This window comes from Penicillium canescens (genome assembly GCF_028828765.1).
Source record: "Penicillium canescens strain IBT 15451 chromosome Unknown utg000005l_segment0_segment0, whole genome shotgun sequence".
NCBI lineage: Eukaryota > Fungi > Ascomycota > Eurotiomycetes > Eurotiales > Aspergillaceae > Penicillium > Penicillium canescens.
Window position 1 is genome coordinate 3344822 of NW_026703967.1, and position 15550 is coordinate 3360371.

The 15550-nt window shown below is 49.8% G+C and overlaps 6 protein-coding genes across 6 annotated transcripts; 3 read left to right on the plus strand and 3 right to left on the minus strand.

Moving 5' to 3' along the window:
* Nucleotides 1-539: 539 nt before the first annotated feature.
* N7446_008878 (uncharacterized protein) lies at nucleotides 540-2930 on the plus strand (the record flags this gene model as incomplete). Its single annotated transcript, XM_058517623.1, has 3 exons — nucleotides 540-769; nucleotides 826-1894; nucleotides 1944-2930. 3 exons carry the CDS (start codon nucleotides 540-542, stop codon nucleotides 2928-2930), a joined length of 2286 nt encoding a protein of 761 aa, XP_058371269.1.
* Nucleotides 2931-3479: 549 nt separating this feature from the next.
* Nucleotides 3480-4889, minus strand: N7446_008879 (DUF3712 domain-containing protein; the record flags this gene model as incomplete). The annotated part of the gene is made up of 3 exons (XM_058517624.1): nucleotides 3480-4150; nucleotides 4205-4629; nucleotides 4684-4889. 3 exons carry the CDS (start codon nucleotides 4887-4889, stop codon nucleotides 3480-3482), a joined length of 1302 nt encoding a protein of 433 aa, XP_058371270.1.
* Nucleotides 4890-6738: 1849 nt separating this feature from the next.
* N7446_008880 (glycosylphosphatidylinositol-alpha 1,4 mannosyltransferase I) lies at nucleotides 6739-8116 on the plus strand (the record flags this gene model as incomplete). The annotated part of the gene is made up of 3 exons (XM_058517625.1): nucleotides 6739-7722; nucleotides 7770-7877; nucleotides 7931-8116. 3 exons carry the CDS (start codon nucleotides 6739-6741, stop codon nucleotides 8114-8116), a joined length of 1278 nt encoding a protein of 425 aa, XP_058371271.1.
* Nucleotides 8117-8608: 492 nt separating this feature from the next.
* Nucleotides 8609-10344, minus strand: N7446_008881 (uncharacterized protein; the record flags this gene model as incomplete). The annotated part of the gene is made up of 2 exons (XM_058517626.1): nucleotides 8609-9885; nucleotides 9939-10344. The coding sequence occupies 2 exons, from the start codon at nucleotides 10342-10344 to the stop codon at nucleotides 8609-8611; spliced, it is 1683 nt and encodes a 560-aa protein (XP_058371272.1).
* A 644-nt stretch (nucleotides 10345-10988) lies between these two features.
* Nucleotides 10989-13375, minus strand: N7446_008882 (DNA damage response protein RcaA). The gene is made up of 5 exons (XM_058517627.1): nucleotides 13305-13375; nucleotides 13196-13258; nucleotides 13067-13146; nucleotides 12867-13018; nucleotides 10989-12816 (listed from the first exon to the last, which is right to left on the minus strand). Exons 1-5 carry the CDS (start codon nucleotides 13339-13341, stop codon nucleotides 11064-11066), a joined length of 2085 nt encoding a protein of 694 aa, XP_058371273.1. The 5' UTR covers nucleotides 13342-13375; the 3' UTR covers nucleotides 10989-11063.
* Nucleotides 13376-13479: 104 nt separating this feature from the next.
* Nucleotides 13480-15369, plus strand: N7446_008883 (Y-family DNA polymerase; the record flags this gene model as incomplete). Its single annotated transcript, XM_058517628.1, has 2 exons — nucleotides 13480-13602; nucleotides 13657-15369. The coding sequence occupies 2 exons, from the start codon at nucleotides 13480-13482 to the stop codon at nucleotides 15367-15369; spliced, it is 1836 nt and encodes a 611-aa protein (XP_058371274.1).
* Nucleotides 15370-15550: the final 181 nt, after the last annotated feature.

Sequence of the window (15550 nt, forward strand, 5' to 3'; positions counted from 1 at the left end):
CTGCATCATGGAGGTGGCGTGTGAAGACCATGCAGAAGCGAAATTACCCAGCGTCACTCTGCACCCCTGGTCATGCGCGTGGCACTCCGGTAGAATGATGCAGCTTCGGGAGTCGCGACCCATGTCTATCCAATCCTGGTTTTATATGCCGGGAATTATTTTGCTGACGCGGACTCCCATTTCAAGGCCATTGAAAATGGAAGAAGTTGTAGAGAGGACATTAGAATATATCAAGGAGGGAGATCGTATAACTATACAACCAATCAGTGCCAACCGGGTGAACCGGACAGACAAGTTGCATCCCCAGACAAGAAAATGCGGGGAGATTAAGCGGATCAGCCTATATTTCGTCTATTTCCTTTCGGTTCTAGTGGCTTTTTTGCATTTTCCTCTTTAATCTTTTGATCCCTTCATTTATGTACCTCAACACCCTTCTATCATACGATCTTTCCATCTCCACCCCCTATGTCGCCCACACAGTGACCCGTGTGGTCAGATAGCTAAACCTCTGATTCTGTAATCTTTTGTTGTCTGTCAAAATGTTCCATACATTTGAGGGTTTCGAGAACCCAACAACAGCAACGCCTGCCCGCAACCGGGCTACAAGTGAACGGCGTGAGTCCATCAGTCGCCGTGTGACAACGCTACGTGCTTGCACATCCTGTCGCCATCGCAAGATCAAATGCGATGGCGAGAAGCCCTGTGAGGCATGTCGATGGTACAAGAAGTCTGATCAATGTCACTATTCAGATCCGCGGCCTTCGCGGAGGTGAGTCACCTATCTTGTCTACTATGCCTGCCAATGTACTAAATACAATCTCATAGACATGTGGAAAAACTATCTACAACTCTGGAGGAATACAGAAGTATCCTCGAGAAGCTGTTCCCCAACTTCTCTCCAGATTCCCTGGTTAATTTGTCCCGGGAGAAACTTCTTGAGCTTACGACTGTCGCGGGGCCCCCAGTCCAGGGACACTCTCATCATGCCGAATCACCCGCTACTTCGGCTTCAATAGAGGCCCATGTTTCGCCCTTGTCAAACGACGATGACAATCTCGAGTCGCTGCAAAGTATGCCCGAGGAGCTGCCAGATAGCCGCAATGCCAGCTCCACAGATCTAGTCGAAGGCGTCTCAGACGACGTTAACGCGCTGTCTCTTTCAACCAGACAGCCTTCATCCTACCTGGGCGTTTCATCTATCCAAGCCGCTATCAAAGTCATTGTCTGGCTAGACCCAGGCTGTGCGTCATACTTTTCTCGAACACCTGCGAACGAACAGCACGAAGCGACTGGATGGCCACATCATACTCCTATTACACCTCCTCAACCCACGATTCCGCCATCAGAAATGCAAATGCTGGACGCTTATTTCCTTTATTTCCAAGCCTTTGCTCCTATGATCGACGAGAGATCTTTCCGTGAGGCTTACTGTGCTGGCCGGCGGAGAGATGATCACTGGCTTGCCCTATTGAACATTGTTCTTGCTCTGGGTAGCATCGCCGCTACGGGCCCTGATGACCTGACGCACCAAACATACTTCTTGCGATGCAAGAACCACCTGAGTATCAGCTCCTTGGGAAGCTCTCACATTGAAACTATCCAGGCGCTCGGTCTCATCGGAGGCTGGTACTGCCATTATATCAGTCAACCAAACCTGGCATACTCCCTCATGGGGGCTTCACTGCGCATGGCAGCTGCCTTGGGCTTGCACAAAGAGTTTGCAGAGACTCGTCAAATTCCAAGCCCAGCCAAAATCGCTTCAATGGATTTGAAGCGCCGCGTCTGGTGGTCTCTCTTCTGCATGGATACATGGGCTTGCATGACACTGGGCCGGCCTAGTATGGGTCGATACGGTTCAACCATCACTGTCAAACCTCCCCACTGCCGAGACAAGGTAATATACTTCCCTTCACAAGGGTGTACTATGCTAACCACATGAATAGGAAAGCGTCCTCGGTATTCTACCCCTCGTCGAAAACATCCGATTCGCTAAGATCGCAACCCAAGTTCAAGAATCCCTGGCCGCTGCACCACTAGTCAAACACCAAGAAATGGCTCACGCGGACGCCCAACTTCTTGATTGGTGGGATAACCTCCCCGCCATCCTCAAAGATCACGAGCCATGTTCCGAATCCATCAACACTGTTCGCACTGTCATGCGGTGGCGGTACTATAATCAGCGCATACTACTCTACCGACCAACACTGTTCAGCTATGCTATGCGGCGCGTGCCATATATTGCCCTGCGGCTGGAGGAGCGCACAGCCATCGAGAAATGTCGCGAGGTGGCGCAGCAATCTATTCAGAATATCGCAGCCACCGCTCAGCTGAACCAGCTTTGTGGTTGGAATGCTGTCTGGTGGACTTTCCAGGCTTCCATGGTTCCGCTGGTCGGGCTGTTCCTTAATGACCCTACTGTCGATGACCCGCGTGCTTCTGTTGAGTCCTGCCAGGCGCAGGTTGAGACTGCTATGATGACTCTTGCTCGCATGCAGTCATTTGGACATACGGCGAAGAGGTCGCTGGACGCCATCTCACGAATATACGAAGCGAGTAAGCGTGGACAGGACCTCCCTGATCCAAACACTTCTGCTGGTATTCTCAGTGGCTCTTTTCCTGCTGGTCGGGATATGTCGGCTATGTTCTCGCCATCTGAGCCTGCTCGTACTACTATGCCCATGACTGACAGCGGTTTCCTCGACCCGCTCAGTACCCCCTTTGAAAACGACTCCGGGGGTCAGTATCTATGGGAGTATTTGAGCTGGAGTGACAATAATCTGTGGCCAGGGATTGCCGCGGACATCGATGGGCGCAATGATGCCATGTTGCTGACGCCCGAACATGAAAAAGGACCAAAGTACGGAGAACAGCCGTATTTCGATCCCATGTCTGATCCTGGGTATCTTGTAAATCAGGGCCTTTACTACTGAGAACTTCCACTTTAGTTTTGGTTTACTCTATTTGCATGTTAGAACAAGGCGCATTGGAAATGAAGGGTTCTATGTAATTATTCAACACTTACAGTATGCAGTCAGCTTACCGTCTTTGCATTAGTTCTATTCATATCGAGAAATACTCCGATATCCCTGACCATGACTGCGACTTGCATAATCAACTGACATATATCTTACAGCCTAATTTGTCTGGCACACTTAGCCCAAGGATTTTCATCACGAAACCGGTTCTTCAGAGATGCGGGGGTTGCAGTCGAAATCGATCATTTATACATGTATCAAAGGTGATCGACACAGACAAGGGGTCCTACCACTTGTCCATTATTGTATTGGATGCTTGAGCGTTGATCTATTCTCCACAGCCAACTTCATGGCCAGTGAATAGCCATTAAAATACTCACACTTATAAAATAAGCCCTGATAGTCCTACGAGAAAATAATCTCCCCAAAATTCATAATATCATAAAAACCAATCATTGGCCAAGCTATAAAGGTATCATCAAGAGAACTCCAAACAAAATAATCTCATAAAGAAGCATAATATCTCGCCAACGAATCTATCATCGCGTCTCGCTTATCATCATCCTCATCCTCAAAGACCTTCTGAACATGCTTATTCTGTTTCAGACTTGCAATCCGGTTAACAGCGTTACCGTTGCCAACCGGCCCGTTCAGTGCGCGCCTCCGAATATTGTCGGTGATGCCTGAAAGCGCACCGGTCAGGTTCAGATTGTCGTTGGAGCCTAGGTAGGCCAGTGTGTTTCTGAGGACGTCGGCGATTCCCACGTTTGCTACTAGGGGTAGCTGGCTGAGGACGTTGGTGTAGTATGGAATTAGTGTGCCGTTTGAAACGATGGTCCGCGTCATTGCTGTTAGGGCTAGGTTCCCGTTCTTGAGTGACGAGCTTTGGGAACTGATCACTTCTGTTAGGTTTGATATTACTGTTTTGAGGTCGAGGACGCCTTTGAGTGGGAATGTGTTGTTTCCGGGTCGGAGGGTCACATTGTCGACAGTTGCATTGCCGATGATGAGGTCTGTATCTCCACTTTTGAGGTCGAGTGTGATGGTGCCGACTTCGAAGGAGAGGGCGGTTGGATTTGGGAGAGTCAGATTGGCGATCAGATTGGTTCCGTCGTCTTGTGCTGGTAGGATGAGTGTACTATCCGCAATAGATAATCCGTCAAATTTGTTTAAAGCTATTGAAACTTATTAGCCTAATAATGAGCAAAAGCAGACACTGAAAGACTCACATGGTATAACTACTTCTTTGTCCATAGTAATGTGATTTTTCAAGACCCCCAAATATCCATATGTGACACCATAAAGTGACAAGGTTGTCTCCTTTTTGAAGACAGTGTCGTGAACAAAGGCCTGCCAGGTAGTCGAGTTAAGGATTGGCGTATGTTGTTTGTTGACTCCCAAAGTATAGTTCCCTTTGATCGTTTGACCAGGGATATCAATTGCTCCCCAAGCGTTTTCGTGGCCGTATTTACGAACAAATGTGTAGAATTTGACGGGCTCTATGCGAACACCAAGTGCAATTTTCAAATCCACTTTTGCTGCTAGAGTCATCTGTACCGTGTCTGGTGTTGGTTGCATCACCTCTGCATTGACCACTACCAGGTTGGATTTGTTGACAACAAGTTGGGCGATGGCTGGGATAGCAACTAGGAAGCTTCATTGTTTTGTTAGCCTGAATCTAAGGACGAGAAAAACGGGCATCACATACAAAACAGGCAAGAAAATAGCTAAAAAGATGACATTGCCGATAAAGTAGCAAAGCCAGAACCGTCTGCAATGTCGACGGAACTTGTCCTTCCTGGTAGCTGACCTCGTGGACGACTCAATCTGTTCGAGCTTTGCAAGGTCATCGGGTCCTGGGTAAAGGAGGCCCCGATTGCCTCCAATGATATACTTGTCCTCCTCTTTTGCCATGACGAAGGTCCACGTGAATTGGCCAGAGGGATGTGAAGAAAGCTCTCTATATAAACAAACGCTAGCTCTATACAGATATCATATGTCTATGAAAATTACCGAGGACCGGGAGACTATTAGGTTTATAACTTGGTGGGCACTCTCTTGCTTTCTGCGGGGGATCACCCGTCACGGTCCAGGTATATTACATACTTGGTGAGTATCTCAGGGTTACCCTACCTTTGTCTGTAAGATATGTATTCTCCTTGGAACTAGGCGAACTAGGCCAGTTTTCATTAGATCAATGGCTAGTCCATGTTGCTTTTGCAACAAAAACAAGACTTATCACCTGCTGGAAGACCTACCAGATCCAGAGATTCCAATCTGACGGCCAAATTTCAAAAGGGGCAGTCTATCTTACGCGAGAGGTCTGATGCAGGCCCCAGTTGTGTACGGTCTTGGCTAGGGTGTGTGCTCACATCTACATTAGCGCCTGCACAGGTTGTTAAGTCGAGGTCTCGTTCTTCTAGATCGCCTCGGTGCCTCGGAGGTACTTATCAGCTTACAAGGTGTAAGTAATATACCTCCCAAATTTGGTCTCGAACGAGATGATAAACAGTGAAATGTCGAGATATATTCCATAGAGTCTATTCATTCCTCTTGTTTGGTAGTTCCTCAGAGGGTAGGCACATATCCGTATATCCCAGACTACAGATTCAACAATATAGCAAGACCTCAACGGCTGACAGGGCCGGGATGTAAACATAACCCGAGGACATTCGGACGGTCTACCTTTCACATGAACTCCTCGGTCTATCGAGATATGAAGCAAATGAGATAAAGCCCCAGATTGCGTCTCAGGAACTCCAAGTGCAAGCGACCCCTCAATGGCGTATTACCTGCAGCGGTTCCAAAAGACAAGAATCTGACTGGCTCGCTTGGAGAACCTGCAAGTAGCCACCATCTCTGTGTGGCTGATTGAGAGCCCTGACATCACATCGTGCAGTTAGATGTACGGAGTATATTGCAGACGTTAAGTTGATCCAATCCCCGCAGTTCCAAGAATGGGGCGCTTCCCCCGCATTTATACAAACTTTGACGATCAGTGGAGGTTGGACTTGATTGGTGTGCATTCCGGTTGATGCGCAAGCTGTTTCTCTTAGCAATAAGTCTTACTGTCTTGCAGATTGAGCATCTGAGTCCGAAGAGCCTCGCTGGTGGTTCCTGATACCACAGCGGTGGGAGTAGGAAGTATGAGAGATATTACATCGATGCTACGCTCCACAAAACCCTGATCAATAGTGTACTCGCGCTGTATGATTCATGCTTCGTGCTTCATGCTTCACCGTGTATATAATGAGGTATACTAAGAGAGCCTCGAGATCTGGTAAGTTAGAACCCCTATTTGTTTCTCATTTGCTTATATTTTGATTCCCTTGTGAACCAGCCAATAAGCAAGAAAAAATGACATCAATAATTGTCTGATTATCTGTAACTGATAGTCACACACAGAAGCAGCCCAAGCGAGAAAATGAGCAGAAGTGACGCTATACCTCTAGGAAATCCGGGGTCAACCATGCACGGACCACCCTGACTCAGCTCGTCGCGGAAAATAGCTTCTTCGATTCCACGTAAACAACATGCGCTGAACGAATTGGCATTGAGTGACATTGAATTCATTCATCAAGTACTGTCACCACAGATATCATACAGGAGGAAACGCGGGTGGCTGCCCAGCTCGTCAATCCAGCCACGATATCTGCTAAGGGGGTCAAAAGCCACCTAATGATGCGCGCTACCCGCACCAACCAGTCTAGCGATTCTTAATATCTTGAAATTCAACTCTTAAAAGCAAGGAAAGAGAGAGAGAATGTCTCTATTCAGCTCGCCAACGCGGGTCTTCCTCGCCGCCACGGCTCTCCGCCTCATCCTTCTTGTCTACGGTGGTTGGCAGGACGCCCATTCCGCCGTGAAGTACACCGACATCGATTACATGGTTTTCACTGATGCTGCGCGCTATGTTTCAAAGGGCCAGTCGCCTTATGCTCGTGACACGTATCGCTATACGCCGCTCTTGGCGTGGATGCTTGTTCCTACGGCTTGGGAGGGTCCTGCGCCTTGGTCCGCGTTGACTTTTGCCTTTGGTAAGGCGCTTTTTGCTTTGTCGGATGTCCTGGCTGGGTGGCTGGTTGTCCAGTTGCTTGTTCGCTGCTTCCGCTTCCCTGTTGAGAGGGCGCTGCGTTATGTTGCTGCTGTTTGGTTGTGGAATCCTATGGTTGCCAATATCAGTACACGTGGTAGCTCTGAGGGGTTGCTTGGTGTGCTTGTTGCTGCGTTGCTTTGGGCGACATTGACGAGGAAGCCCGTTGTAGCCGGTCTGATCTTAGGCCTTGCTGTTCATTTCAAGATTTATCCTTTCATCTATGGTGTTTCCATTTTGTGGTGGTGGGATGCTGAGCGCGACGGGGCTCAGTCTGCCGGGTCAGGTCTCGTAGCGCGGGTTATTGGTTTCATCACGCCGTCTCGTGTGAAGTTCACGCTTGCGGCACTGATGAGCTTTGTGGCCTTGAACTTGGTCATGTATCTTCAGTATGGCACGCCATTTCTGCAACATACTTTCTTCCACCATCTGACTCGCATCGACCACCGCCACAACTTCTCTCCCTATAGCACCTTGCTATACCTGTCTGCAGCGGGTGGAGCGGAGACTCACTTTGAGGCCTTGGCATTCCTGCCACAGTTGGTCCTTGTGGTCATTGCCCTGCCGCTTGTCTTGGCAAAGAAGAGCTTGACCACTGCGATGCTTGCGCAGACATTCACTTTTGTTACTTTCAACAAAGTGTGTACTAGCCAAGTAAGTTACGTCCCAAAGGTGATTCGAATGGTTGCTGACTTGTCTAGTATTTCCTTTGGTACCTCATTCTGCTACCATTCTACCTCCCTTCTTCCTCGCTTATCCGCAGGCCAACCCTGGGTATCTCGGCTGCTCTTCTCTGGGTCATCGGGCAGGTAGGTTATCACTTATTCTCGCCGCTATGATTACCTTCTAACGTGACATATAGGCTCTCTGGCTATCGCAAGGGTACAACCTTGAATTCCTAGGTCTCCCCTCATTCGTGCCTGGACTGTTCCTCGCGGGGCTGTTCTTCTTTGCCGTGAATGTCTGGATCTTGGGTATCATCGTCCGAGACGGAGGAGAGGGTGCAGGTGAGATTGAGAGTGAAAAGGAAGACCGCAAACTACGTTGATAGCGAGACCGCTATTTACCACATGTATTATAAGATTAGACAAAGTGCAATTGAACTCAGTACATTATTTAGTCCTTGCGAGCCCAGATCACATGGAATATGTGTGACCACCCAGACCCATAACAGCCCGGATTCCATGGTGACTGCTTGGAGCGACGTATCGTATTTTGTCACCGTAACCTGATCGCATCAAACTGTCACATGCTCCCACAATCAATCTGATCAGATAAGATCGATCTCATTCGGACAAACTCGAATCACAGGGTCGCGAGACCCGAAAACGTGCAGCACCGCGCTTCCGGAGGGAATCCCTAATCGCACAAAAGAAAGAACCGCAACCAGATAGGTATTTTTTAGCATGTTAAGTGACAACAGAGATAAACACATGATTCAAGAAATGAAAAACAAGGAAGATGGGGTATTTGGCTAAATGTCAGGACGCAATATTAAAACCATTCAGAACGCTGCAAATCGATTAGAGAAATCCCGGGCTTAGAACTTGTTCACGTCGGCAATTATTTTGTACATGGCTGCATTGATGCTTTGCGGTCGAGTTCGAGGGTAGATGGCTCCGACAATATGGTTGTTTTTTCCATATTGAGGGTAGATGCCGTCTGCGAGTTCGACGTAGTGCGCATCGGGGCGGCTGACCTGGAGAGCGTTTAGGATGTCATGGCTCCATAGACCGGTGCATTTATTGTTGGAGAGTTGGAAGTAGGGGTTGAGTAGGGGACAGGTCGAGTCCAGGTCGATGTAGCGGATCCGAATATAGTCGAGATGCGGCATGCCGGCTAGACCCTCGACTGCTCCGATGATAATTGATTCGAAAATGTTGATGAAATTCATGTTGTTGATCCCGGACAATTCTTGGCTTGGGGGCATTACGACATCGTTCTTGTTGGCTGGCTCATCACGACAACATGACTTGACTACAATGTCTAGGGACTTCAGACGGGGAGTCGACGTCATCTTCTCCAATTCGGTTTTCATGGCATCGAAGAGGCACACGCAGATTCTCCCTGTGAATGAAAGAGACTCTAGGTGCGGAGCCGACTGGCCAAGTAACGTGCAGATTGGCGGAAGCACGGTTCGAGGAGTGAGGAACGAGGTCTGCGTAGCGTCTTTGTTGTTGTAGAAACCCTCCAAGGTCAGATTGAGATGTCGAATTGTAGCTGGAGGACGAATCAAGATGTGCATCATGGTGAGGTAGGCATTTGGCTGGGGTTGGGCGTAAGAACAATGCCATTCCCGCAACGCCGGAAGCGCCCGTGAAATGTGATGCCAGTCTTCGAAATCGCGCATCAGGTTCCAGGCGCCGCGCATAACGAGAGTTTCGATGTTGCTGAGCACGGGAAGACGCCGGAAGCTGAAAAATGAAGTCGACCGGCCGGGAAGGCCTCTGAAATGCTGGACCATGGGCGGGTTTTTACAGTGGCCTCCCTCGAGCGTAAGGACGCGGGCAGCGGTGAAGAATCTCTGGGCAAGCTCAAAGATTTCTTCCAGGGTAGCAGTCCGCGAAGCGATGTGATAGTGGATTTCGTTTGTGCTTTGAGTATCAGGCTGAGTCCACCAGTCCATCATCCCCTGTACGAGGGGATCCCCCCATGGGGCAGGCTCGACAGTAGGACGAGTAACAAGGGGACGATGGACTCGGTCACCCCAGACTGGAATCCAAACCTCAATATGACGGACGTGGAGGATGAGGTGTGGACTCGTCATGAACCATCGTGCGCATTCGGCCAAGCCATCCTGGGTTCCTTTGACCTTAACTAAAGTAGAATTCAGTCAGTACAATGCCAGGCCCTGCTCGGTCGTCACATACTGTGTCTGTAAATGCGGCTCTGGACGAGTGGAGTCCACACCCGGCAGATCAAGGCGAGATTTGAGAGGGCCTTGCGCCGCGGATGACGAAAAGCCTTGCTCCAGTTCTGCGCGGAAGACTTGGTATTTGCGGAAGCAGCCGCTCTCTCACCGAAGATGTGATCCAGAATATTCTCATGAATTTCGATAGGCAGATTCGCGAACTGGGTCTCTTCTCTGCCGAGTCCGGGCGAAGTGGGGACCGGTGCGGGGACACAAGTATCAATCTCAACGACAGGAAGTGAGTGACTGTCTCGAAATGGGATCTCTGCGCTTGTGCTGCGGGCCGTCTTGCTTGGAAGGGGTAACTGTGCTGGAGCTCTGGCAAGCGAATTGACCGACACCGGCCGGGGCGGGGCGGAGATCATGGCGACAAAGAGATATCTGGGGAGTTTCTCGGTGGGGGCGCGGTTCAAGTTGGGATCCGTGAGTCGTATTCTTTTTCAGTAGATGAAGTTCTAGCCAAATCTTCTCACATCAGCAAACAAACAGGTCATGTCGGACAACGCATATACCCACTGATTGCGGTGGTATGATGGCAGCTGAAGCTGAAATCGGAACCGTACAGCACCGAGTGATGTCTCAAGAGAACAAACGGACCCCAGACACACAGACACGGGGAGTTGATAAATGATGAGGGGTGACGATCAGGCGGTTGGGCGCTAAATGAGGCGCGTCGGGACAAGAGGACAAGAGGGGGAGGAGGGAGATAAAGCCGAAACGGAAAAAAACAAAGAGATAAAGAAAGGCGAGGAGAAGTCGAAGAAAAAGAGAAAAAGAGAGAAATAAAGAAGGATGGAAAAGAGGAGGAGGAGGGGGTCGAGACCGATGTTGACTATTTATACTTGCACTCTACATGAATCAACTGAAACTTGAAGATTATATCAAACCCCAACTGCATGGATGTCTTGTCGTTGGAAATTATACTACTGTCAGTTATTTGAAATACACGTGGTTTAGTAGCTTAGTAGATTCACTAGTAGAATACTATGTCGAATAGATCTACACGGCATATACAACCTTGGAAGTGCAGGAAAATAGAGGGTATCTATGCAGAACAGAATACGCTACAAATGCAAAATAAATCCTATCGCTTGCGCCTGAACCGGAATCGAAGCCCATCATCACTGTCCGAGTCATCCGCACGAGCTCTCTTTCGCCGAGGGGTTGGATCTGGGGTGGCTCCAGGCGATGCGCGTGCAGGGGCCAATAGCTCGGACGGTGGAGCCTCACGCGGACTCTCGCCAGACCGATCTGGCTCGGTTCGGTGCTCAGGGGAATTGCGGCTCCAGTAGTGATCGCCGATCCCAAAGTCTTTGCGCGTCACTTCCTCAAGGGGAACGATGACCGTCTGCACAGTACGACTACGGGGTTCGCCCTTTCGGCGGAATTTCTTGAAATTCTTGCGTCCGTTCCATCGCGCTTCCCAGCGGTCAGTCGTCTCTTCCACTCGTGTGGGTGGTGTTCGGACAGGAATTTCCATTTCTTCGATAATGGCGAGGTTCTTCAACTGATCGACGTCCACGTCGCCCATCTCGGCTGGGCGTGAGTCCTCTGTGGCCTTGCGCTGTTCCTCCTCTTCTGCGAGGTGCTTCCGGGCAGCTTCTAATAGATCGAGCTTGGGACGCTTCCGTTTGGGGGCTTCCGTTTCGACGGCTATTTGATCTTCTGTCCGATTGTGGGTCATCTCCGCACGACGACGCTTCATTGCACGGGCCCCAGGGAGAAGATCGGAGACCGAGTCTTCTTCAGCTTCTTCTTTCACCGTGTCCAGGAGCTGAGTTTGGTGCTCCGGTTCTTGAGTGTCCACATCCATGACTTGAGTGCCGACGTTGTCATCTTCCTCCACAGGTGCATACTTTGGAATGGACTCCATGTCAAATCCATCATCAAATGTCTTCATTTTGCTGACATAGGGGCGTACGCGGGGAGTTCTACCCCGAGATCTTGATGGTTGAGTAGGCTGGCTGGGCTCAGGCCCAGGTGGTGAGACCGATGAATTATTGGCCACCTCTTGCTCACTCGGCAGGCCAGCCTCTTGGGCAGTAGGTGCAGAAACCTGGCTGGACGCTTCTGTAGGCAAGGAACGGCAGAGGGGGGAGGCATCGTTACTGAGGATAGCATCGAGGAACTCTCGTTGCTCGATAACACGTTGATCTGTCATCAAAGCCACCTCGTTTCCAATTTCAATCGACCAGGACTCATGCTCGCCTGGTGATCGGAATCGAACGAGAACGACACCACCGGAGCTTCGACGCTCGCTACCCACGCCATTTCCCCGTGCTGACTTTTCCATAAATCGCACAATCTCTGCTGCCGTTGTCACTCCATTTTCTACTTCGTAGAGGAGAGCTTTGCCTTGCGCATTGTTTATTGGCGCCTGGAGATTGTCAAACTGCGATCGATCACCAAAAACGAATGTGTAGCCCTCGAAGACATTGAGACGTGCGGGATTCGGAGCGAAAGCGGTAGCAGGTCGGTTGACAGGCTCTTTGCCGGCGGGTGGCAGGTGCTCGGTTGGATCTGGCCACGATGATTCGAAATCGATTTCGAGAGGACAGAGAGACTCTAGGTTTTCGAGATCGCTGGGGGTAGCGGCGTAGACGACAGCATCGATGTATGAATCATTAACAATGTACTTTCCATTCACAAGAGCTTGTAGACCCTTGGCAGTGTTCCGTTTACTCTGTACCACATGAGTTGTGTGGCCGACGAGGTAATCGATGACGGTCTTGATATCGAGGTCTTCTAAGCGTGAACGAACATGGATCAGAGGATCACTCGCTCGCATCTCTCTGGAGGAGAACGAGAAACTGAATACCACTGGCTCCCATTTGATTCTACAGAATCTTGTCAGCCATCATCGTACGCTTCAGTCAGACGTACATACCGAAGCGTGTGCTGGTACTTGGCCAGTTGGATGATGTGCTCATCGGCCTTTTCCAGTTTGCATTCGCCTTCGATCCTCTTATTATCGACAATCGTTCCCTTCTTGGACTGCAGGTCGGTTATGGTGATATCTGATCGTGCACGTGGTGACATCTACCTCCCGTCAGCAACAGAATCCAGAGTATCGAGTGGTAATCGTACTCCATCCTTCGGCTTGACGGCAGCAATCTCGATGGTCATATGCTTGCGAGATATGGAGTTGTGATTGACGGCATGGCGGACTATCAAGAGTCAGTGTCTGATCTTCGATCACATTGATGTCGGCCATACCTCCGTCTCGTTGGAATCGACCGAATAAATACTTCTTTCCGGGGCGCAGCCATACGCGCTTCCCTGGACATTATCAGCAACTGCACAGTCAACAGATCACCAAACTCACCTTCCAGAAAGTCACCGCTCGAATCAAGAATCCACATGTTGAGCCCGCATGTCGCATGTCGGGAAATGGAGGAGCTCAGGCGGCGCACGTGAAATTGAAACGCGTGGGCACGTGACTTGGCGTTTCCATCCTGCGCCTCGTCACTGTCAAGCCAGTGAATACATGTACTTCAGCCATGGACTGCTCGGGCGAAAAGCCTGCCAGTGAGCCTGAGTCGGAGGATTATGGCACTCTGAAATATCAACTGCTTGGCCCGTCTCTAACGAAAGCGGGTCAGGACTCGGTCGATCAGCAAAAGGTACGCTGCTTACTGGATCTAAGTCTATTGACTGACCACTGAACTCGATCCCAGGTGTCGGAAATTATCTACAATGCTTCCAAGGGCTCTAAATTCTTCAATCACGAACAAGACCGTGATCGAAATCTCACGCTTAAGATTGAGCGAATTCTGAAAGAAAAGGCACGGTTAGAACGGCTAGACCTGAGCCATGAGTTACGACGCGCAGATGAATACCTGGCCGAGTTGGAGTTGAGTCGCGATCTCTCTCAACATATCATTCATGTCGACTGTGACGCGTTTTTCGCCGCCGTTGAAGAGCTTGACCGACCGGAGTTGAAGACGGTACCTATGGCAGTTGGCAAGGGCGTTCTGACGACTTGCAACTACTTAGCAAGAAAGTTTGGTGTCCGCAGTGGCATGGCTTCATTTGTTGCGAAGAAATTGTGTCCACAGCTTGTTCTCTTGCCTCAAAACTATGAGAAATACACCGCAAAAGCCAAGGAAATCCGCGCTATCTTGGCCGAGTACGATCCTCTTTTTGAAAGTGCAAGTATCGACGAAGCCTATTTGAATATCACTGCATTCTGTGATGAAAATCAGCTGGAGCCAGAAGAAGCTGTCCGGAGGATGCGTGCACAGATCCTGGAGACCACCAAGGTGTCTGTTTCCGCTGGAATCGCTGCCAATGCAAAAATCGCAAAGGTTTCTTCAAATATTAACAAACCGAATGGTCAATTCCAGGTTCCGAACGAGCGTCAAGCAATTATGGAATTCATGCGGAGTCTCCCAGTACGCAAAGTCAATGGTGTTGGCCGAGTATTCGAGCGAGAGTTGGAATCCATCGGCGTCAAGACGTGTGGAGATATCTACCCACACCGTGCTTTGTTGACCAAGCTATTTGGAGAAAAGGCTTTCCAATTTTTGGCACAATGCTACCTCGGCCTCGGGCGCACCAAGATTGAGCCGGTGGAGACCCATGAACGCAAAAGCGTCAGCACAGAGACTACGTTCCACGAAATTGGAGACAAAGAGGAACTTCGAGCAAAACTCTGGTGGGCTGCGCAGGAGCTTGAAAAGGACCTCACGCGGACTCAATTCAAAGGCCGCACGCTCGCCCTGAAAGTGAAACTCCATACTTTCGAAGTGATAACCCGCCAGACAGCGCCATCTCGTCCGGTGTGTATCGCAAAAGACCTGTATACATTTGCTCTACCCATGTTAGCGAAGCTTGAAAGAGACATTCCGGGAATGAAGCTCCGGCTTCTTGGCTTGCGCTGCTCAAACCTGGTCAGCACCCAGAAAGTAGGAATCAATTTCTTCGGCGTGGTTACGCAGCCCAAACCCACTGCAGAGCCCACCTCCGCAACTACACCCACAGAAAAGGCAGATCACGAGATTGATGCCGAAGAGGCCTTTGAATCAGCCGCTCGCCAGGAGATCCAAGATGAAATGAATGACTTGGAGACCCTTAGTCAAGAGACCCCATCTGTTTCTGTCGCCCGTGAGTCAGAGGAATCTGCGGTCCCAGAGCAATCTACGTCCGAAACAGTTGAGCCATCTCCAATGTGGGACTGTCCAATCTGTGCCCGACCCCAGATTGCTGATGATCGCACCTTCAACGAGCATATGGATTTCTGTCTCTCAAGACAGACAATACGTGAAGTGGTGCAGGACACTACAGAAGAAACAACACACTCGATACCCCCAGGTAGTCGGAAAAGGAAGACACCGCAGCCTAGTCCCCCTGAGACAGACCCAAAGCAGAAGCGACTTTTCTTCCAGTGAGCCGTTGCGATCTTAACTTGTACAATAAAATTCTTGGATTGAATATCCTTCACTTCACAATGGCCCTGACGTTTGCTAGTGTCAGTCTAACAACTTAGTGCCCCCTTAGCAGTGATTTTCATCAATAACAGACTCACCGTGTTTCCAGTCTCCACTTGACAGGCACTAGAGTCGGAATAGA

Coding starts and splice junctions, on each gene's coding strand:
- N7446_008882 (XM_058517627.1), bottom strand. CDS start 13,341: ATGTGGATTCTTGATTCGAGCGGTGACTTTCTGGAAG. Junction 13,019..13,066: donor CCGTCAAGCCGAAGGATGGA/GTACGATTACCA, acceptor GACGGGAGGTAG/ATGTCACCACGTGCACGATC. Junction 12,817..12,866: donor AAGTACCAGCACACGCTTCG/GTATGTACGTCT, acceptor AAGATTCTGTAG/AATCAAATGGGAGCCAGTGG.